Source organism: Nyctereutes procyonoides, unplaced genomic scaffold, assembly GCF_905146905.1.
Source record: "Nyctereutes procyonoides isolate TBG_1078 unplaced genomic scaffold, NYPRO_anot_genome, whole genome shotgun sequence".
NCBI lineage: Eukaryota > Metazoa > Chordata > Mammalia > Carnivora > Canidae > Nyctereutes > Nyctereutes procyonoides.
This window is the reverse complement of record NW_026575041.1, coordinates 21150563-21174819: the sequence shown is the minus strand read 5'-3', so window position 1 is coordinate 21174819 and position 24257 is coordinate 21150563. Positions and strand designations below refer to the sequence as shown.

Sequence of the window (24257 nt, the reverse complement as noted above, 5' to 3'; positions counted from 1 at the left end):
AGAGCAACAGCCTGGCACATGAGCTGCACTCAAAGGATCTAATCCTACCAGAGAGACCACAGCAAATGGGCCCAGGGGCTTTCTGTAATCCGTATGCTTCTATTCAATTTTTTAAAGCTAGAATTACAAATATTCTCCAATCTGGCAGTTGTTTGCCAGTAACCAACATTTAAGCAAGAATGGGGCAGAAAGTATGTAACTGTCCTCATCAACCTGCACAGAAAGCCACCGGCCTCCTATGGCCAGGCACTGACCTCATGCAGGGGGACAAATGAACCAATCCATGGAGATGAGCTGCTCCCCTGCTGTTAGAAACATTCCAAGAAAAGATCCCACAGCCTGGCTAAGTCGCCATCTATGCTTGTCATTTTCTGTCTCGATCCCCTGTAATGGCATCTTAGCTGGCTTATTTCTGCAAAATCCTCTTGACCTCACCTCATGTCATGGTACCTCTTTACAGGACCTCTGATTCAGGTCATTAAGAGTTATTTAAATGAAAGCATGGGGGATCCCTGGGTGGCGCAGCGGTGGTTGGCGCCTGCCTTTGGCCCAGGGTGCGATCCTGGAGACCCAGGATCGAATCCCACGTCAGGCTCCCGGTGCATGGAGCCTGCTTCTCCCTCTGCCTGTGTCTCTGCCTCTCTCTCTCTCTCTCTCTGTGACTATCATAAATAAAAAAAAAAAAAAATTAAAAAAAAAACCACTTGTATTTAAAAAAATAAATAAATAAAAAATATATGAAAGCATGGATTTCAATGGTCAAGAACACAAAGACAACATGATTTAATGGATCCGTATGCAGGCCAGAAAAATGAGTTGAGGGTCAGGCAGGCCAGTGTCTGCTGCCCATTCAACTAGTTCACAAATATTTACTGAACACCTATCATGTGCTGGGGTTATGACAGTGAACAATACAGATAGGATCTTTGTCCTTCATGTTTTCACCTTCGGCTCATCTCTCAATTTCCCTGTGCCTCATTTCCTTCTTCAAGAACATTCCCCCTCCTCTCTTTTACCCCAAGGGACTCCTGTGGTAGTAAGATGTGAAAATTAGTTTGAGCTCTTGGCAAGAAAGAGAAGATGGTGAATTCCTAAACATGTTCATTTCCCTTCCTCTTATATTCATTTCTCCTTTACCTCCTCTCAGCTTCTAATGATGCTAAGTACTCTTTCCCTTCCCATGGTGGAGGGAGATTACATATAATAACAAAGATAATGCAGTTGAGTCTGGTTTCATAGCATTCAGAGTAGGAGATCCAAGGATAAGTAATCTAACTGAAGGGTGTGGGTGGCACATTAACTGGAAAAGAATATTCTCTTTTGCACTCTTTCTGTTGGCCAGAGACTCCTAAGTATCTATCAGATACCAGCACGGTACCACGCACCAGAGAAGCCCATCCTCAAGTTGGGGAGGGTAAGATCTCAGTACTGAGAAATACTTAAGGGTGGGCCTTAAGTACTAGGGCATAAGGCACAGGTTAGATGGAGTCTAGAGGCAGACTCACCCTTCCTACGAGCTGTCAACTAAGCCAAGATGGTGGGAGACTGGGTGGGTTCCTTAATTTTCTGGGCAATCTCACTAACACCTCCTTCCCTAGCCAAGCCCACACCCAGAGTGAAATGTGTGCGCCTGCCATGAGAAAGAGCTGAGCTGGCCTGAACAGATGCTTTCAAGTGTTTTCAAGTATTCCAACCACAACCACTATGCTCTATCCAGTAGATAATTCCATGGAACCCTGCCTTGCTTTTCCCTGGTTCCCAACTTAGAGCACACCCTTCACCAGCTGCACAGAGGGCTCTGCCCACGGCACTGGCTGATGACACACAAGCCCAGGCTCTCTCTGGAGTCAGGAGCCTTTGACCAGTGTATAATGGAGCCCAGCCCAGCCGCAGAGCTTCCCTGCTGAGGCACACACGGACCCAAGTTTATTAGCAGCTAAGTTATATTGACAGCTGTTACTGGCAGAAAGAAGGAAAGGCAGAAGAACTCGGAGCTTATGGCCAATATTACATCGGTATACTTATAACGGGGGGATAGTCCCAGGGATAGTCCTGAACTCCTTTCTCTCCTTTACCTTTGAAAACTCAGAGGTAAAGAATCATGTGGGACTCAGTTCACCCTCTTACCAGCTCCTGCATGGAATCCCACTTCATGACACCCTAGACAACACCACCAGCCTTCAGGCTGGCCTCCCTGATGTCCTCATCCACCCCTCCAGACCCTCCTGACCCCACCAGAGGGCTCTTCCTCTGATCCTCTGAGCCATGCTCCTGTCCGGCTTGAAAAGCTCCCAGGAATTGGCCCTCTGCTGACTACAGGAAGCAGTACAGTGTCTCCACCTGACCAAATGCCTCCCCTCTGGCCTCTGCCTCCTCAGCAGACACCACCTGTGCATTCTCTGCCAGCCAGCCGCACCCAGCCATCTGCAATGTGCCATGCTGCTTCGTACCTCTCTCCTACGCAAAACCCTCTTCTACCTCTGATGTTCTTCCCCCAGAATGTCAAACAAACTCATTTTTCCAAGTCCACCTCAAATGTCCTATAACCCCGTGCCCCTGTGTCCAGCCCCCCAGCAGTCAGCACTTTCTCTCTTTAAGGACTTTGTCACTGCAACGAGTGGACTACCTGACCCCTCCACTGCCAGTAATGCTGGTTCGTTGGGGACAGGGAGTTCCCATTCACCTCTGAGTCCTCAATGCACAGCGCACAGCCTGAGCCACGGCAGGTGCGGTGCTGCCAGATGGGTGCTGCATGACTGTGTGGGCCCAGCCTCACCTGCTGGGTCCTCAGAGCATCCAACTCTCTCTCCAGCCATGTCCGTAGTCTCCGCTCCATCTGCTCTCGCTTCTCACATGCAGACTGCAGCTGGCTCAGGGCCTGCTGGAGCTTCTCCACCTTCTCCACATAGGCTTGCTTCTCTCGTAACTAAGCAGAGGAAAGGGAAGAAAGAGCAGAGAACTCAGACCAGCAGTTCTCAAAGCCTGGGTGGAGGTGGGGGTGGTCAGATTACCTGGGGATTGCATTTGAACAAGTGCATGGACCTTCCCTACTGTCATCCCTCTGACGTGCTGGGATGCTTGGAATCAAAGACCTTACAAGGGCACCTGCCTCGTGTAGCCAGCTCTGAGCTCCATCCTTGGTGACTGCTTAATAATGACAGCATTTGGCAACATTGAAAATGAAGTTAGCAAAGGGTTTTTAGTGCCATAAGTAAAAGCTTATTCTATAATGTTTAACTAAAAAATCCAGAATCAAAAATTATATACATGCTCACAACTCTGCCTGCCTATGATCTATGTGTGAAAAAAGACTGGAAGGAAATACTTAAAAGGATCCTCCAAGTACAGCATAATAATTTCTCTTCTTCCTTACTCTTTTCAGAATTTTTCAAATCTTCTAAAATAACTGTAAATTACTACCACAGAGAAACTGGTGTATGTACACATTTGTGTGAATAAATATAAAATTTCCTACGATAGATCCTGTGGAGTAACTTTCTCCTCAAGACTTCAGAGCCCTTTACGGTGGAGTGGTTGACAGCCCTGGAGAGACAGGCAGGGTTCAATGAACACTCAAACACCACCAGAACTGAGGAGATGGAAATACAGGTAGAAAGGATGTATGTAAATGTCACATCAGGCACGGATTTAGAATCATGATTGACAATTTCAACTCCCGCTCTCAGACTTTGTTTTTTCTCAATTAGGAGTCCGGCTCACATCCATAAATCCCAGGCCTATTTCATGAGAGACACAGAGAGAGAGGCAGAGACACAGGCTCCATGCAAAGAGCCCGATGTGGGACTCGATCCCAGGTCTCCAGGATCACGCCCTGGGCTGCCCCCCAGGCCCATTTCTAACTTTCTGGGAATCGGCTCGTGCCAAAAACCAGGCTGGGGCATTGCCTTGATCTGGCCATGGGTGACAAGACACCAGATAGTAGTTCCTGCCCGCACCTGGGTGTGCTTATGCCTTCCAGGTGATTCAGATCCTGGGTTCAGTCCCTGATCATACCGGCAAGCTGGAACATGCTAATGACTTAAGAGCTTGCTGCAAAAGGTGGTTACTCACTTAGCAGGCAGTACTGTACAGAGCTATGCCTATATTCTGGCCAAAGCCACTGGAATAAAACGGAGGTGCCTCTGACCTTTCAATGGGGGGCAGCAACCTCACAGCCTTCTCTAAATCTGCTTTGGGCATCAATCTTCATCTGGCCCTTTCATTTGCTGTGCTTCTGATTACTTGATCTGGTTGGATAGACATTTGAGGACCTACCAACTGCAGGTTCCTGTGCTAGAAGCCGATCCAGCAGAGAAAATATTTTCTGAGTCCCATTCATACACTACCTACCCCATCCTACACCGTATACAGTTTCCTGGGTGTGTGGCCATTAGAACAGAAGGGCCATGAGATCTGTGCATTTTGGTTCCTGCTGGGCCAAAGTACACTGTATGTCCCCAGTGCCTGCAACAGTCTCTGGCATCCAGTAGGTGCTCAAGAAATATTTGTTAAATGGAGAACTATTATTCCCCCAATCAACTGCAAGATCTTTGAAGGCATGGATCTGTCTCATTTAATTTGTTTCAGCCTAGGGACACCAGCTTAGTGGTTGAGCGTCTGCCTTCAGCTCAGGGTGTGATCCTGGGGTCCTGGGATTGAGTTCCACATCGGGCTCCCTGCAGAGAGCCTGCTTCTCCTTTTACCTATGTCTCTACCTCTCTCTCTGTTCTCTCATGAATAAGTGAATAAAATCTTAAAAAAAAAAAAATCTGTCTCAGCCTTAAGTCTTAGCAAGGAGTCTATTAGGATGAGAATGATTAACAGGTAGTATCAACCAATGTTTGTGAAACTCTTCCATGCCAAGCATCATGTTTTATATTTAACTATTTCATTTAATCCTCCCAATATCAGGAAAGGGACAACTCTATTATCTCCATTTAGGAGAGAGGACTGAGAATGGAAGAGGTCACAAGACTTGCTTAAGGTCACACACTGACATACCCCAGGGTCAGGATCCTAATTCACCACAGTCCAAGCCCTAGCTCTTGTGGGAAGTCAGGGTAAGCACTCAGTATGAGCCCTCTGAACTGAATTAAGACCCTTCAAAAGAAATTTTAACAAGAACAGGGAGTCATAGTGAAAGGTACACAAAAAAAGAGATTTGGGAGAAGCTACACGCAAACATCTTCTAGAATGCCAAGAAGATCCATAGTAGTGATTACCAAAAGCCTGTCTTTAAGGAGCTCGCAATTAACTTGGACTTGATTAGAAGTATTAAAATTAATAAATTTTTAAAATTATTAACTTCCCTTGGCTCCAACCATGGAAATAGGGCCTGAATAAGTAATTTCAGTAATAACCATAATGAGGAGTCGTGGCCTCCAGTCCTCAAAGCAGACCTCGTGTCCTGTAAGGATTAAGGTGGCTTTCTGTACCAAACCTACATGCTAGTGAATGAGTTGCACATCGGTAACAGGGAAGATGCTCTGGGGCTGCTGTCTGGGGTCCTCATGCTAGTCTTAAAATTGCTGTTCCTACAGAGGACTTGTGGGTTTCAGAAGCTCCTGGTGGACAAGACCTTTGTGAACTTCATAACCCTCCCCTTTGGCTGCTTGAACCGTGATGCTGCGTTTGCGGAGACGCCAGAAGACCTGGCATCAGGAGAGGTCTTCTAAAGGAGTAGCTTTTCCTTTCGACAACAGTTGGATTGATGACAACACTGTTTGCTGTGTGCCAAGCCTCAAGGCCAGCACTTGGTGTGGCTTATCTCACTCACGCCCCTTCCAGACTTTGTGCTTCTACCTTCCAGGGTGGCTCTGTGCAGGTCAAGCTCCAGACCGGGGGCGGGGGGTAGGGAGCACTGCAGCCGGGGGCTGCCAGGTGTGGGCTCCTGTCTACCCGCCTCGGTGGCGGCTCCTCTTCTGCCACCGTGTCTGTAGACTGAATCCCCTAGCCTAAAGCTCAGAAACGGTCTTTGCACGTCCCCAGTCAGGCCTAACGGCAAAGCCTACCTCATGAGACTTCATCCAAAGGGCTGATTTAATCAGGAATCACTAAATCCATAATGCTGGAGACGGATCAAATTTTCCTGGACTAGGGGAGTCACTGCCCAGCTGAGCCAACTTTTGGAAATGGGAGATCGGTTTGCTGCATGCCACCCTGATTCCACCCTATCAGAAGGCTTTTGCCCTCTTTTAATGCAATCAAGAGCCCAAAGAGCAGATAAACCATTTTTTTAAAATTGTTAGTCTCTTTTCTCTATAGGCACCAGTGGTTTCCAGTCCTTCCATTTGTTTCCAGCCCCGGCCACTTGCCAACCAATGGGCTGCAGACCGGGTTTCAGGCAGAAAGCGAGCTCTTTCATGGCTGTCTTTCCTACTTTGCCTGGCTCTGGGTTGGATAAACTCTGTGGTATTAATTTTATTTTGGGAGGCCTCCTACATCCCTCCCCCGACTCAAAGCCTTGGAGCGGGCTCCAGTGCGGGGTGCTGGGTAGGAAAAGGAAGTGGAGGCCCTTGAGGCTCTGCCCCCACCCGTCTCACCTCCTCCTCTAGCTTGATGACTCTGGCCTGGGCGTTGCTCAGAGCCTGATCCAAGATCTCAATGTGTCTCCGGTGGTCCTCACTCGCGGTCCGCACTGCCGCTAACTCCATTTCCAACTTCTCCTTCTCCTTCAAGAATTCTTTGTCTAGAAGGGAGACAAGAACAAAACTACCTCTATCAGAAAGCACTTACCCTCTGGGCTCCCAGCCAGTCTACATCTGGCAGGGATTAGTAATAACAGAGCATGCAGAATAGTGGAGGGTTGAATTACTGCTTTTGCTCCCTCTTGATAGTGGTGATGTGTGAGTTAAGGATTTACTCAAAAACCACTGTTAACTCTAGATACATTCCAGGCCACAGTTCCAGAGATGAAGGGTACATAAGGAATGATGGATATTCTCCATAACTCACTTCTGTACAACAGTTTCTTTCATGCTTCACATTAACCTTCTACCTACGATTTCACTTTATGCTCACAACCTCCCTTGCTTCTGTCTTCCGAGCCCCTGATGAAAGGGCAGGCAGGACTAACTAATACTAATATTCTCATTCATAGAAAAATAAACCAAGGTGTAGAGGGTTCAGCTCTTTGCTGAGGGCAGACAGCAGAACTAGCTCCAATCCAGTCCTCCAAACCTGGGCTGGATTCTCGTCCCCTATGACCTGGCCCCCCACATTTTCTCCTAGTTCTGTTCAGGAAGGGTAAGGAATATTGCCTAAAGGAATTTAGGAGTATTGCTCTGGATTTAGGAAATGGCTCTCCTCTCATTCGATGACAGTGTAATTGATGGTGATCACAGGCCCTTTGCACATGGAAGAGCCTAAGCTGCCCTACATTCAGTAGCATCCAAACCACTTTCCTGTAGACTAACTCCCATCTTAGTTTAAGATGGGATGGCTAATGGTGTCACTGGATCAGTATTATTTATCGAAGACATTTTTCCTGTTAACAAAAGCAATACAGGGGCACCTGGGTGGCTCTATTGGTTAAGTGTCTGCCTTCAGCTCAGGGTCCTGGAATTGAGCCCCACGTCAGGCTCCCTGCTCAGCAAGGAGTTTGCTTCTCGCTCTCACTCTGCCCTTCCCCTCAGCTCCTGTGTTTTCTCTCTCAAATAAATAAGCAAAAAAAAAAAAAAAAAAAGCAATACATTTTATTTTAAAAATAAATTAGAGGGGTACTAGGATAGCTCAGTTGGGCCCCTAACTTTTTTTTTATTTTATTATTTATTTATTTATCTGAAAGAGAGAGAGAGAGTCCTAGAGCAGGAGCAGGGGGTAGGCAGTAGAAGGAGAGGAAGAAGCAGACTCCCTGCTGAGCGGGGAGGGGGAGCTAGACACAGGACTCAATCCCAGGACCCCGAGATCATGACCTGAGCTGAAGGCAGATGCTTAACCTACTGAGCCACCCAGGCCCCTCGAGCCTCTAACTCTTGATTTTGGCTCAGGTCATGCATGATCTCAGGGTCTTGGGATAGGGTCCTGCATTAGGCTCTGCACACAGCAAGGAGTCTCCTTTCCCTCCCCCTGCCTCTAAACTGCTCACTCTCTCCCAATAAATAAATAAATAAATAAATAAATAAATAAATAAATAAGAATATTTAGTCATGTTGTTCATAACACGGAAAAACCTGAATGACTCAATGTATAAGATTAAGGGATTGGTTAAATAAACAACTGTAAACTCTACAAGAGACTAGGTTGCATCCATTATTATTAAGTAATATTTGTGAAATGGAAAAAAACTTCATTATTGAAAAAAAAGTGGTTACATAAACCAGGTGCATACTATTCCACAGTTGTCGAAAACAAGGCATATGATTACAACACCACCAATAAGAGTTAGAGGTTGGTTTCTATAGGCCCACACCACTCAAAGGCTTCAGACAGGTTGCTTGGATCCTTTGGCAACCCACATTAAAACACAGAGAACCACAGTCTGGAAGCTCCACTGCATGTGCCAGTGGTTTCATTCATTCATATTTCCTGGTGGAGTCACCCATTAATTTAACAAAAAGTCATCAAACATTAAGGACCAGCCCTGTGGGTACTGAAGCAATGGAAAGAATGCTGTACTTAAGGAGCAGGAAATGTGCCTTTGAATACAGGGCTGGAAAATTAAAAAAAGACACTTTAAGCCTGCAAATATCTAACAAAGTCACAATTTTTGAGCCGGAAGGGATCATAGGAAATATCCCCCTCCACTTCCAGTCCTGCTGCTTTGATGAGTGAGGAAAGGAAAGCCCAGGAGCAAAGGCACTTGTCCAGGTCCCCTTGCCAGCTGGCGCAGAGCCACGGCCAGAATCCAGGTCCCCGATGTCCCAGTACAACGCCCTTCCCCGTTGATGGTACTGCCCTTGCATTGTGAGGTCACGCCAACGGGATCCGAATGCAAACGGAAAAGTGTCACATTGGCAGACTTGAGTAGCCCTGTACAGCTCAGCAGTAGATGTACTGCCTAGAAACAATGGCCTGCCCTGGGAAGAAAAGGAGGCCACCAAGATCCTGACCCTGAACACGAAATTTCTCCTGGCCTATCTGTGTGCCTCACTGCAATAACCAACTGCCCTCCCTTGTTCTCCTTTTCAATAGTATTTGAAATGTTGCCTCTGAAACTTCTTTCCTAATCCGTGGAGAATGGCCATGTGAAAGGCCTTAACAAGTGGGTCAGTAGCAGCTCGCTGCCTCTGCACCCCACCATCCATAGCCCTAGTGACCCAGAGCATTTCACTGCACAAAGTCAATGGCATCCGAACACTAGCTGCATGGGTTTGGACAGCATCTCAATAGGCATGGTGCCCAGTGGCCTTGTCCGGACTCTGGAGGGCACCCAGGAGTTACTCAGCATGCTGGGGAATGAACCACTGGATTTCAGAGCTTCTGCGTGCTTATCAACCTAAGTGTAAAAGTTACTCTCTTTGCTAAGGGCAGCCAAGGGCACATTAATTTTGACCAGAAGACAGTAAAATGATAGACCAAGCTCAAGACTAGAGGCCACAATCAGAGCTTCTTGAGTTTTGCAAATCGATGGTCACAATTATTGCTGTGTCACGATGACAGCTATTTAGATTTTTGAATTAAATATCCCTCCCCCCAACATGCACACTCGCAAGCATGCACCCCCACACCCTGGATTCCAATATTTGTTATTTCCTTAATATCATACTGTGGCTAAAGCACGCACCCCAACATCAGAAAAAACTGGATTCAAATCCCAAGCTTACCACTTTCCAGCTATAGATCTTAGGTATGGTTAACCTCTCTGAGACTCAGCAACCTCATCTAATCAAATCTCATCTAATCTCTCTACCACATAAGATAACATCTACATCACAGTGCTGTTTGAGGACTCTGTTGTTGGAAATGAGACATATAAAGCATAAGGACCTCAATATCCTAGATCTCTGTTTTGGTCATTATTGATTTCCTGAGCCTAGAACAGCACCTGGCTCAAAACTGCTGAATGAATGGATGACTCTCTACTGTGCATTGCCAGCTGTATAAAGATGGTAGTTCTTGTTAGCTACTAGGTATTTCCTGACAGCCTTTGTCATACAGCTGTCATACTCTACAACTGAAGCCACCACTCATCAGATGGCTGATGGACTGACCATGGACACCCCCAGCTCAATATTCTGCTCAGACTCCCCAAACCTCACAGGGTACACCATGAGACAAAGACATGGGTATTGAACGAAGACTCCATGAACTCTGGGCTGCTGTCCAGCCCTCTGAAATTCAGGGGTGGAAATATCTCTGTTATGAGTTTGGTGACCATGGACCTCAGGCTGTAGCAATATCACTTGGTATCACTCACACTAGCTCAGAACTTCCTGTTCTGAACTTCCTGTTCCTGTTCCCTTCCTCCACGGATAGGGAGTAGAGCTCGCCATGGCAAAGTTTTAAAAACAACGTTTGTTACAGTAGTTAGAGTAACAAAACCTGCTTATGTTTGTTGAACGAGTACTGCATTCCAAGAATGGTGACTTTATTCCTTTTAACTATTCCATTTCTTCTCAGTTTACTGGGGGAGGCTGGCACTGCTATTATTGCCACTTTCCTGCTGAGGAAAGTGACCCTTGGGTTAAGTCACCTGTGCACAGAAGTGGGAGTGCTCAATCAATGGCAGAGTCAAACGTGCCTCTGTGTCTCTCTAGCTCACATTCAAGAGCACGGGGCTGTATGCCTCCCCCGCACAAGCAGGCAGAGGGCAGAATTGCAAAATAAGAGAAGCAGAAAGTGCTCGAGAGCTCATTGATGCTCGTTACTGCAGGGATTTAAGTATGTCACTGGCCATATCATGTTTCTCCAAACCCAGCAATCACATGAGTATCCATTTACAACTATGAATTCATTAGGCCTCTAGTACATGGAGGCATCAGAGAGTGTTGAGAAAAGCATGGTTCTAGAAGCAAACTGCGTGCTTCACATTTAGCTCCACCATGGACAGTTCTGTGACTCTGAAGCAAATGAACGTCTTCCTGGAACCTTCGGCTTCCTTGCCTTTACAGGGAGGATCACAACAGTATCTACTTGACAGATGCAAATTAAGGACCCAGGTAACGTCGACTATGATAATCCTGTGGTTATCGTTGGTGTTTCTAAAAGTCTGATCAATTCTGGAGCTGCAAGATGATGAGTCGGTCGTGGTGTTCTGCTCTTAATCAAGCAGGAAGAGAACAAGGACACAGGCGAAGGCAATGGGACAAGCTTCTCTAACACACTCACACAGGTGCCATGAGAGCTCAGAGAGGACATCTAATTCAAGCTACCATGTGAGGGAGGAGAGGCCGTCAAGGCAGTGAGCCTGTGGATGGGGGGTGGGGGGGCCTGTGACCCTGGGTACACAGGTTGGAGGTATGTCAGAGCCATTCTAGATTAAAGGCCATCTCTTAGGAGATGCCAAGGGAAGAGTCCCATGGGCAAAACCACTGCGTAAGAAGGTCCCTTCAGCTTATTATTAGCTAAGCCCCTTGGGATATCTCAAGAAAGACCAGCCTCACACTGAATTTTTGGTTGGGCTCCAATGTATATACTGAGAATTCCTAGAACAGGCAAGTTGACACAAGAGAACTCTTGCCCAGATGGTCTGTTTACTCAGTGGATATGAACTACCCTGAAATGCGTGGAGCAGGGGGTTGTTTAGCCAATGGCTCTGGTCCCATTTACACAGAGGATGTCTGCTCCTATACTGTTTATTCTGGAAACCACAGCAGTGGCACGGCTTTGTAGCCAGGCTGACCTGGTTTGATTCTGGCACTTTCGCACAGTGGTTCACCTTGGACACATGAGATGTGCCGGACTCCATCTCCTCAGATGGAACTAGTGAGATGTCCTCTGCATGACTGATGTGAGCTTTAGAGCGGCTCACTGTGAAATACCTACTGTGGCGCTTGGCACGTACCAGACGTTCTATAAAAAACAGCAAGAGCAGACATACTACTGGGGGCTTACGATGCCTTGGGCACCGTGTCTTGAGCTTTACAACAGAACTTTATTCTGCCAAGCTTGACTGCTGGCTGAACCATGGCATGGTGGGCCCTAGCAACCTCTGTTGAGGAATTCCAAGGATGGAATCCATGGCAGGGGCGGGGAGTGTGGGGGTGTGGTTTCATAGCACCGTGTGCTGCCCTGCTCATTTTTAATTCAGCACTCCAACTTACGGCTGGAGTTGGTGAGCAAACAAAGCTGTGACCTGGCTCTTCCTAAGTAGGTATCAATTTCTAGGCCTTTCCTGATATAACAGGTTTTTGAGGAGTTTTTCCCTGAGCCCAATGTAACTGGGGGGCTGGGAGAGTCCAGCTACTGCCAGCTTTACCAAGGGTCCTGGGATCGAGTCTCACATCGGGCTTCCCGTGAGGAGCCTGTTTCTCCCTCTGCCTGTGTCTCTGCCTCTCTCTGTCTCTCATGAATAAAATCTTTTTAAAAAATTAGAATTCACTTCAATTTAAAAGGAAAAGAGAGTGTCCCTTTTACACAGTACTATGGCAACACAATGACTCTAAAATACTAATTAGTGTTCAGGGCCCACCCTGAAGGTTACTCGCTGCGTGAGGCTTTTCTGATTGCTTCCATAAAGCAGATCTCTCCTACAAAGGAGAGCCCAGACTCATACATTTTGTCGAGGGGGCGCCAGGTGGAGGGAGTTGTCCAACGAGTCCTTACCATCTTCTGCCTTGTATTTCACAGACAGTGGCCCACGCCTACCTGTCTGACTCTTCCTACTGAAGCGTACTTCATACTACCTTTGTAGGATGGTAAGAATCTAAGACAACAGGAGTATTTCACGGGTCAGAAGCTGTGGCAGGTTATTGAGGAAGAAGATGTTACTGACACATATCAAATTCTAACTCAGTCTTTAAAATAAAAGCTTAAAATGCTAGTTTCGGGATCCCTGGGTGGCGCAGCGGTTTAGCGCCTGCCTTTGGCCCAGGGCGCGATCCTGGAGACCCGGGATCGAATCCCACGTCAGGCTCCCGGTGTATGGAGCCTGCTTCTCCCTCTGCCTGTGTCTCTGCCTCTCTCTCTCTCACTGTGTGCCTATCATAAATAAATAAAACAAAAAAATAAAAAAAAAAATAAAATGCTAGTTTCAGGTCCTTATCACCAGAAAGCGACAAAACCTAACCAGAAAATTTTCTATTCACCTAATGAACAAAAATAATACACTTTGGTCTTAACATCTATTTTTGTTATACAACAGAATATATAGGTTGTTATATAAAACATACAACTTATATTTTATATAAGTTATCTGTTGCTCTTTAATGTCCAGGCCTCAAAGGGAATTTGTAGCACCAAAAGCAAGCTACCTTAGCTATGATGTGGTAGAAATATTTGAATACCAGTAGTTCTCTTAAATTTAATTTTCTATAAATACAGTTCTCTTGAATACAACATAATCTCTTAAAACACAATTTTCTCTGATTTGGTCTTCATGTTGCATTTTAGTGCTGGAAACTGTACTTACGTGATTCAGGTATAATTGATAGGTGTGGGGTTTTTTAGAACCTACTCAAATTTATGACCTATGCAGCTTACTAACTTGCTTGACTGTGTAGACACCCATGCATTCACTCAGCTTCCAAAGGTATGGTTCAGTCTTCAACTTTTATTATTTTTTTTTACTTGAAATAAAAATGTACTGCTACTTCCCTGTCACTGCTGACAGCAAAATAACGAATTAGGCAATGAATAGCACCACATAAATATAGGAGGTACGGGGCACTTGGTTTCGACTGTACACATATTTGTGAATCAATTATAAACCAAGCTTTCTATAACCATCAGAGAACAGAAGCCTATTTTTTGTTTTTATTTTTTCTTAATATATAAAGATGAACCACAGACACTTTTACTTCCAGGCACCAGGAAGAAAGGCCTACCAGATAGTGTGGCTCCCTGTGTAGAAAACCACCATAAGACCTGGACATGATACAGGGGGCAGTGATGTGATGACCCGGAGAGTGAGTAAGCAGACACGGGGCAGAGGCAAGGAAAAGGCCCCAGAATTCACCTGTGCTTTACCTTGATTGTGGTGGTTGCTACGTTTCCTCATACTGCATACCTGAAGTGTATAAATTTTATTATGTATATAGGTACACAGTACATACTTCTATCTGTTTTGATTAAGACATTCATTAAGGCATTATTAGAACATATATACATAGTGGGGCACCTGGGTGGCTCAGCTGATTAAGCAGCTGGTCAGGTCATGATCTCAGGTCCCAGGATCAAGCCCTGAGTCAGGCTCCCTGCTTCTCCCTCTCCCTCTGCCTGCCCTTCCTCCTGCTTGTGCTCTCTTCTCAATCGGTCAAATAAATAAAATCTTTAAGGAGGAAAAAAAGAATATGTATGTATAGAAAGCTATGATTTTCAAATGGGTCCTTTGGATGGCAGATAAGGTTTAACACCAGCGCCTGGCCCAAGGAGACATTTATGCTGGGGAAGCTGTTTTACCCTGGGCAACAAGTGGTTCCTTCTAGGGCTGATCGAGGACAAAGAAATGTGTTGTCTGCAGCTACATTTTCTGCCTCCTTCGACTTCGGCAACACCTCTCATTGTCATTTTTGTAACTTGCTTTGAACTGATCCTTTTCTTTCTCTTCTTTCTACCAAACCACAGTCTTTGTAAGCAAAAAGAAAATTAGTAACAGATGCAAGCTTATTTTTAATGGTCTAAGACCAAATTTTCTGGACTTAAAACAAACACTTTGTCCCCTCAAAGTTCTGATTCCATGAAGATCCAGCTGTATGCTCTCACTACAATTTGTGAACCAAAAATAGTTTCAGAAATGAATTGTAAAGGAACTGCAGAATTACTCATTGTACTCTGCTTATTTTTTATTTTTCATCATCTCAAGAACAAAAAGTTTAATTTCATAGATATTTTGAGAGAACTTTTTTTTTAAGACTCTAAGCTCTATTCTGGTCTCAACAATTTTTTGTTTTTGTATTTGAAGAGAGATACTGGATTATCCAACAAAGCCTTCTGTTATAATTGGCCAGGGTTCAAAGATAGATGTAGAAGTCAGAAGCACGGAATGTTAATTCCAGTAGTTAGAACTCACTTGAGAAGACCCAAAGACATTGTTATTATCATTATTATTATTATTACTTTTATTAAGTCACAGTGCTGGGCTTAGTAATTTGCAACCAAATAACACTTCTGGCAAGGAATTATTTACATCCTCCTACTATCCCAGATTCTTCTTGAGATAAAAATGTGAAATCTTTGGGCACCTGGGTAGCTCAGTGGTTGAGCGTCTGCCTTCAGCTCAGGTCATGATTCCAGGGTCCTGGGATCGAGTCCCGCATCAGGTTCCCGACAGGGAGCCTGCTTCTCCCTCTGCCTGTGTCTCTGCCTCTCTGTGTGGGTCTCTCATGAATAAATAAAATCTTTTTTAAAAATGTGAAATCTTTCATCACCTCTAGAGTCAAAAGAGATTACCTTTATAGAGAGGAAGAAAAAAAATAAGGAAGTTTCAATTCTCATCATGGTTTAGCCATTAAACACCTATGGGGCCTTGGGGAAACTACTGGATCATTCTTGCTGCAGTTTCTTCGTTAGTTAAACATGCAGGCTATACTAAACGAGCTCTAAAACCACTGGGAGTCTACCACTGCCACGGCTGACATTACAACCTCTTTGTGCCTCCTGATACACAAGAAGGGCTTCCCCACACCTGCTCAATACAAGTTTTGGGCTCCACACTCAGAATGACCTGTATTCAAAACCTGTCTGCTCCACTCATCACCTTGTATGGCCATGGACTGGCCACTCAGCCTTCCTGGGCCTTAGGTCCTTGTCTGTAAAATACCTGTAATACTGAACTCACAGGTTGAAGGACTAAAAGACATCATGTACCTACAGAGGCTAGCAGAGTGCCTGGCATATACAATAAGTGTTCAATTAATGTTGGCAGCTGTTACTGTTTTTGATGACCACAGCCAGGCTGGCCTGAACCATGACCTGAAGAACAGATACAAGGGAGCAAATCGCAGCTACACTTAAGGATAAACTTTTAACCATCAGCTCAATAGCCTCTGACAACATTGTCGCTCACAGTGGCAATCAGATGGCTTTTTTTTAAAGGTTTTATTTATTCATGAGAGGCACAGAGAGGCAAAGACAGGCACAGGGAGGAGCAGGCTCCACGCAGGGAACCTGATGCAGGACTTGATCCCAGGACCCCAGGATCACGACCTGAGCCAACAGCAGACACTCAACCACTGAGCCACCCAGGTGCCCCTCAGATGGCTGTTTAATGAGCTCTGGTTCAGAACATACATGCACTGCTGGTGACCATATTTGTGACCTTCAAGGTCCTCTCCATAATCTGCAGCCTTCATCTCACAGAAGGCTGCTTATGACAGGAGTTTCTGGTACTAAGAAACTCCTGGTACTGGTACTAAGACCTCAGTATTCCAGCGGTTGCTTCCCCACCATCACCCACAGGCTGATCCTGCCCAGCTGTATACCCATCATTAGCAAATTCTGGATCCTCACTGGTAGCTAAACCCAGTGACTGCATTCCTACACGTCTCCATTTATCTCAAATGATGATCATCATGCTCACCAGATTAGGGATCAAGTAAAAGATGACTCCCAGGAAAGACATTGACAGTTATATCTTGGTTTATAAATTTGGGCAATTCATAGTGCGAGATCTAGGGACTACTTCAGGAGGTCTTTCTTTTCCGCCCTCCTTCCTGTTTTTTCTCCTCCTCCTTTTTCTCCTCCTCTGCCCAGGTTCCTGTTTTTTCTCTCCTTCCTTGACTAGTACCTGGCACAGAGGTCAGCATACCATGGCCTCCAGACCAAATCCCACAGCCTGATTCTTGATTCTGTAAATCAAGTTTCCCTAGAACTCAGCCATGCTCACCTGCTTATAGAGCATCTACAGCAGCTTCCAGGCCACAGGGGCAGACTGGAGTAGGTATGGCCCCCAAGCCTAAAATTATTTACCATCTGTGGCCTAGAACACGGCTAGCTCAGAGTGGACAGCCAATATCTTTGGTTAAATAACAATCATCGTTATTTTATTGACTACCCAACAAATATTTATTAAATGACTCTAAGGGCCAAGCGCTGTACCAGGTTCTGGAAATACAAAGATCTGAGACTGCAACGGTGAGGAAGAGAGATAGGGCCCCAAACCTCATGCTGCGTATGGTTTAGGAAGGAAAGACAGAACATGACCATCCAAACAGTTATTTATGCACAACTGTGATGAGCATTTACAAGGGGGAGAGTACCAGGAGTAGGAGGAGGATATAAAAGACTTCACTTTATTCTCAGGAAGACTTCCCTGGCAATTACCATTTGATGTGAGCTGAGACCTAGAATCCTGGATTTCTTGGTTCTGAACAGTCAGGGAAAATGAGAGTTTCCTGACTTCACACGAAATGCAAATAGACTTTAGCATGTTTTTCATTTTGGGCTTACTCCATCCATCCATCCATCCATCCATCCATCCATCCAGGAATTAGTTAAAGAAATGTGGACCCTAATAAAGTCAAAGGCATTTGATTTTTCAATCCCCTAAGAGGAATGCCAAGCAACAAAAAAAGTTTAAGACCAACAATATGACGATCATAACTCATGTTCAGTTGTTAGAAACCACTGTCAACGCACAATCAAGAGACAGTTCTTCAATCAGCTCTGGTTCTTGAAGCACAGAAAATCAGCCTAAATTTAATACTGTTAATTTTCACACTCGGGGAGATTTGATTGAACATAAACAGATGCCCTGCAGCCTGAGTGTGCATCTGATTGTTGGGAGGTTTGAAGTTTCTCAGCGCTGCCTGTCAAGGTTGATCAAGTGGTTTCAGCATGCACCTGCTCTGCTTTCCAAATTCAGCAAGGCTCAGTGAGCCATGCAGGCATTCTTCAGGAACATGGCCCATTTCCCCACCCCAAAAACTGTCAGGCCGTGGCAGAGAAGGTGGGTGTTGAGGTAGATGAAGGGAGGATGCAAGGAGGTAGGAAGCAGCCTTACAGAATAAATGCATTTTATAAAGTCTGCCTTTCCAGCACTGCTTATCCCTCAGAGTCCTGTTGGTTGAATCAGGTTTATTCTATTTCTTTAGAAAAAATGGAGGTATAGGGACATGAAGCATCTGTCTTCAAGTCACTGAGTATATTAGTGAGAGACTAGGCTTTAGAAGATGTAGCAACTGATCTGAAATTATTTGCTTAAGCCTATGCCTAACAAAACCTTGATATTTAGGACTGCACAGTCCTATTAAACATAGGGGTTGTCTATAAAGAAAGTCAGTTAATTTAGGGCAAGAAAATTTTCTCTACTTAAATGATACTGCCTTGGCAGGCTTCATGGTCCCTTCCCTTTGCCTAGGCTCTCATCTGGGGTGTCTGGAATGGTGTACGGATTGGTCAATGTGAGCACCTGGCCGGTTGCTATGAAAATCTTCATATACCACAGCCAACTTGCATCCTCAATACAACCACAGTGGAGTCAAAGAGAAGGAGTCAAGGAAACCAAAGTCAACTGTATTAATACCAACTTTCAGGAAAAATACTATTAAAAATACTATTAAATTCTGTCCTTACTAGTAAAAGGTTTCCCTTACCAGGATAGCTTCCTATATATACCAAAAAAGGAAGCTTCCTATATACCAAAAAAGGAGGGAGGGAGGGTTGAAGCCAAAAAGGGAATCTGGGCATTTTTTTAAAAGATTTTATTTATTTAGTTGAGAGACAGCACATGCGCGCAGGAGCAGGGAGAGGGGCAGAGGGAGAGGTAAAGGAAGAGAATCTCAAGCAGATTACACACTGAGCATGGAGCCTAACACAGGGCTGAACCTCACAACCCCGAGAATACAACCTGGGCCAAAACCAAGAGTCTGATGCCCAACTGACTGAGCCTCCCTGGTGCCCCCTGAGCATTTTTAAGTGGCTTCTATTCTGACAGTTCTTTTACTAATTTGCCTCATGTCTTCAAGTAACTGAAGATAACCCAGTTATCTCTAAATATGACTGGGAGATATTGAGCTAAAGAGTATATTTTGATACTGATGATGTAGAAAGAGAATTTCCAGTCTTATTGTTATGAGGATTTTTCCACTTTCATTCACTCCCTCAATACACATTTATTGAGTGGCAGGTGCATGGAAAGATTCAAGGGCTTTCAGTGAGGGTTGGGGATGGGTACTGTGGATACTGGTAAAGAATGTCTACAGTTCTCCCATCTAGAGGAGGGCATCCATGCAAATAAATCCCACCCATATGGAATGCAGGTGGAACAAGCACTGCAGTGGGCTCTGCTCCAAGTTGGGAGAAGCTATAAGCACCAGCAGGCCCAGAGGAGGGGAAAACCAAGCATCCATACGTGACAACATCTAACCTGTCCTTCCTAATGAAGCCTGATGGAAACCTACAACAGGATGTAATGAAACCCAGTGAGGATTCAGAACAATCTCCTGATGCTCCATGTGGGTCAATGGAACCAATGTTTATGTCCTTGTAACTTCTGTCTTGTGTTTCACACAAGCCCTTCTGGGAACCACCAACACTAGATGGGAGTTCTTCTAGGAAATTACATTAGTCTCTTTTATATTCTACAAGGGACAGAAAATCAGTGCCTCAAACAGGATTCAAGAGAAAGATGATGATTACAAGATGCACGGAACATGGCAAATCACTGTCATTCTTAAAACAAGTTGGTCACAGACAGTTTTTGGTGTTAATTTCCAACTCTGTGAGAATTACAGGAGAAATTAAATCCATATGGTTCTGACTTATTCACTCATTACTCAAAAACTTAGACAAATAACTGAATGTCCAAAACATCTTTTTTTTTTTTTATGAGAGGAACACATTTAACAGCCAGAATCTAACTATCTAACTTACATAGACTAAGGTTTAACCAAATATGATGAACCTATGAGGCCTCAAGAACCCCAAAGAGATGGAGACAAGTTCTTGCACATTGTGGAACATGGCTGATTGGGTTTTTTTAAAAGATTTTATTTATCTTTTCATGAGAGACACAGAAAGAGAGGCAGAGACATAGGCAGAGGGAAAAGCAGGCTCCCTGATGCGGAACTCAATCCCAGGACCCCAGGATCAGGACCTGAGCCAAAAGCAGACACTAAACCACTGAGCCACCCAGGTGCCCCAAACATGGCTGGTTTTATCCTGGAATCACACACATATGCCACAGCTAATCAGCTCCCACTCAACTCGAGAACATGATAAGATAATCTCTACCAGTCTAGTTTCCCTGTATCTAATATTTTATTTTTGGCTTTCTGGCCGAAGGGCATGGGAATTCTGCAGAGTTATCAGTTTTCAGAAAGAAACTGAGAAGACAGAGCTAAGAATGACGACAGACATTCCCAGGACACTGCCTTTGGTGGCCAATGGCCCACCTCTGCTTTGTGTGTGTGTGTGTATGTTTATGTGTGTGCGTGTGCATGTGAGAATGTGCACAAGCGCATAGGTGCAAGACAAACAAATGGGAAAACCAGGGATTTCAGCAAGGTAAAAGACGTTAAAGGACAAAGAAGCCCCAGTTTCACACAGACAGACAAAATAAGGATTGTCTAGATGTCCTGTTTTTCAGCAGTTCAGTTACAAAAATATTCAGAAAAATAAACACACAAATCCAGAAAACAAATAAAACTGAATTCCTCCAAAGCGAGTGATGCAACACCATGAGGTGATAGAGAAAAACAACTCCTCACAGTCATCAAAATCCTAAAGACTTCATTCAGTGCGATTATTAATACAGACAAACTTCATGACCAAAGGGGGTCAGAATAATCATCTGGTTTAGTGTTCATTTCAACCTGTAGAGCTAAGTAGTAAGCACACCAGCAATCTACAAAGGTCTTTGTTGGACTCCAACTTAAGAGCATTGAGTGTCTTCAAAGGCAAACTAATCTGGGCAACAGGGATATTTAGTGATGGGCCCTTCATTATCTGAGAGAGCTTTACAAAAGCCCTACTGGCCAACTGTACTACAAGATTTCCTTGGGTCTTCTTGGCCCTGGACTCCTAGATTCAACATGAACGCCTAACAAGAAGTCCAAATGAGCCAGTCTCTACTTTCTCCTTCCCTCTAATTTTTCCATTGGCCAACGTGTTTGTTGTGGGCTTCACAACTTAGCCTTAGCTCCTTGGCTTGTGTTATCCAGAGGAGTTACCACTGTTTGGTCAGCAGTCTTTATTTCTCTTACCCAATCTTTACTCAAAAGATTCACTTGAAAAGGATGGTTCCTTTTGAGTGCACAATGTTTATAACTATTATTACTAAACACTTAAAAAGTCTTTTAATAATAGAGTTTCTAAAAGAATACAGAAATGGGACACATTAATGACGAAGAGAGATGGTAATTCCAGCCTGCCCTTCTGTCACACCAAAACCTGACAAAGGACACTGCCCATCACCAGCCTTAGGTATGTCTGCATCTACTGTTACACCTGTTCACTTAGCTACAGGCTACAGCGAGAGATGACTCAACACAACCAAACCTTTACTCGTTAGCTAATCCCAACCTGCTTCTCTTCCTGTTTTTTGGTAAAGGGTGACCATCTATCCAGTTGCTCAGTCACACCCCTTTCTCTGGCTCTCTCACTGCCATTATTCAACTGGTCACTGAGTCCTGCTAATTTTGTCACTTACTTCTCTGTCCCCTACTTGCCATCACTACTTCTGTCTTAGGTGAGGACCTCTACTCCTCTTGTCTAGATACCAAAATATCTGTTAACTTGTCTCCTTACCTCTAGGTAGTCCCTCATAAGTTTCTCTTCTACTGTGCCTCCCAAATTAGCTTCAAAAATATACACCTTGTGGACAGTGAAATCATAAATACATTTGAAGAAAACATAGGTGAGTATTTTTACAATCCTGGAGAATGATAAGCATTTCTAAGCATGATATAAAGCCTAGGAGGCATAAATATGGTTACTTAAAAATATCTCCTATAACATAAAGAACATTATAATCAAAAATTAAAAAGAGAACTGAAGAAAATATCTGCAACATATACAATAGAGAACATGTTAATTTCTTTCACATATAAAGAGTTCTTACAATTCACTAAGAAAAAAATCCTATCTGCAAATTAGAAATAACATCTCAAGTCCATCTCTTGCCACACCAGGAAAGGAAGAGCTATGCAAATAATTACAAAGTTGTGATAAAGGCACAACTATCCTGTAAAGACTAGGTATTGAAAAGTTTGTTAGATATCACTGGTAGCAAACCTACTTCAAATACCCTGCCTAGATTCAACTATATTACACATTGACACTGAGATACCTTTAAGAGGTTGAAAAATGCCTCTGGACTCTCTTGTTTATGCCTTTGGAACAGTGAAGCATGTTTGCACAGAACAAATCATTCCCTGTAAAACTGGAAGGCCCTCTTTGCCTTCATTATTGATGTTTTGGCTTTCTGCCAGAAGGTTAAAGTTTTCAGGAACATTTCTCAACTCACACAACACCAAATCTTAATATTCCATCAGCAGAGTCTGGGCTAGGAGGCTGGAGCCAACGCCCCTCAGATGAAACTAACTGGCTTTTCCATTTTGACCTGAACTAAGTGACAAAATAATATCCCTTGACAAGGAGGCAGAGTACCAGCAGGACACTTCCTCTACCCAGGCACATGGTCATCCAAAAGCCATATTTTAAAATCCTAAATGCAAAGAGTACAGATGACTCTTCTTTTGAATGAAAGCTCAGATGAGATGGTAGATCGACTGCACCCACAAGAAGAGAAAAACTCTGTTAGGAAAGCGAACAATTCAAGACACTGATACAGCTGTTTATGTAAATCTGAACATAGGCCAAGTCATCTACTATAAGACACTCAAGGAGTCTGCAGCAAAATCCCTTGAAGTATCAGTGTCCATTTGCCAAAACAGAATTTAAAACACGAAACTGAGACCAATAACTAGAGTGCTACCATGAATAAATTTGGGGGAACCTAAGGATCTCAAACCCAACCAAACAGTATTGGAAATTAGAAAATTTAACTGATTATTTCCCAGCCTTGAAAACATATGGCTGAACTCAGGGGCCAAGCGTCAGAATACCACCATTGTACGAGGCATGGCCAGTGTCTGAACACATGACTTTCTGTGGTGGGAACCAACTATCTTTAGTTTGTGAGCTCTTGATCCACAATGTTGCTAAGAATGCTGATATGGGGGTACCTAGGTGGCTCAGTGGTTGAGCCTCTCTGCCTTTGGCTCGGGTTGTGATCCCAGGGTCCTGGGATCGAGTCCCACATCGGACTCCCCGCGAGGAGCCTGCTTCTCCCTCTGCCTGTGTCTCTGCCTTTCTCTCTGTGTCTCTCATGAATAAATAAATAAACCTTTAAAAAAAAAAAAGAATGCTGATACAGAAATAACTTCAATTTTCTAAACAGCTTCAAAAAAAAGAAAAGTGTAGGATTTTTACATTTATGATATATAATGGGTTTGCAGAGATTCAATCTCTGATCAATGGCTTCTCAAAACCTATTTGTTTCTATCATGTGCCTCTGGTTAGATGAATAAAATATTCTCCCAATATATCTAGAGGTCCAGGGTGCCAATGATCATTTTATTCTGGACTGCAGTGGGCTCAGTGACTTTTGGAAACAAGCACCACACATGGAGATGCATGATAAGACTCTCGGTACCTTGATGCTGCTAGGGGCAGCCAGTCCGGAACTGCTCAACCTGAGGAGCACAAAACATGCCAGGAGGACCAGATCCCAACATGGGCCTCCTTCCTTCTCCATAAGGGAGAGTGGTGCCTTATTTAAGTGGTGAGTGCCAGGAAAGACTATGATGTTGCTATTTCCTGGAGGATGTTAGAGAGGAACCATAGGTCAGAAGGACAGAATAAATGTTGCTGAAATAATAGAAATCAGCCTTGGCTTTGTGTCTGGCAGACCTAGGCCCCCTCCAACAGCTTCTATGCTACATGAACCAAGAAGGAGCAAACAGCCTACTTAAAAACCTACTTAAAATTAACACGACTCTTTCCTCAGGCCCTCAGTTTTTAAGAATAACAATTTGGAGAATGTGGAGACTCACTCTGGGAAGCGTAAAGCCCCTCTGTAGCTCTGTCTTCATGCCCATCGTATTCTCTGCTAGACAGCTGCCTATTGGCAGTCTCCAGGCGATCTGTGAACAGAAAAGAAATGGTCATGAAGAAATACATATGGATTTAAGTCACCATCCCAACCAGAAATGACA

General features: G+C 44.4%; 1 protein-coding gene across 5 annotated transcripts in view; it reads right to left on the bottom strand.

Moving 5' to 3' along the window:
- Positions 1–24257, bottom strand: part of AMOTL1 (angiomotin like 1) — a 147657-nt gene that overhangs the window by 17439 nt on the left and 105961 nt on the right. For all 5 annotated transcript variants that reach the window (XM_055320824.1, XM_055320825.1, XM_055320828.1 and 2 more), the window contains 3 exons: positions 24096–24185; positions 6543–6688; positions 2777–2926 (listed from right to left, as the gene is read on the bottom strand). In XM_055320824.1, coding sequence (XP_055176799.1) covers positions 2777–2926; positions 6543–6688; positions 24096–24185 — 386 coding nt within the window. The remainder of the gene's footprint in view (positions 1–2776; positions 2927–6542; positions 6689–24095; positions 24186–24257) is intronic.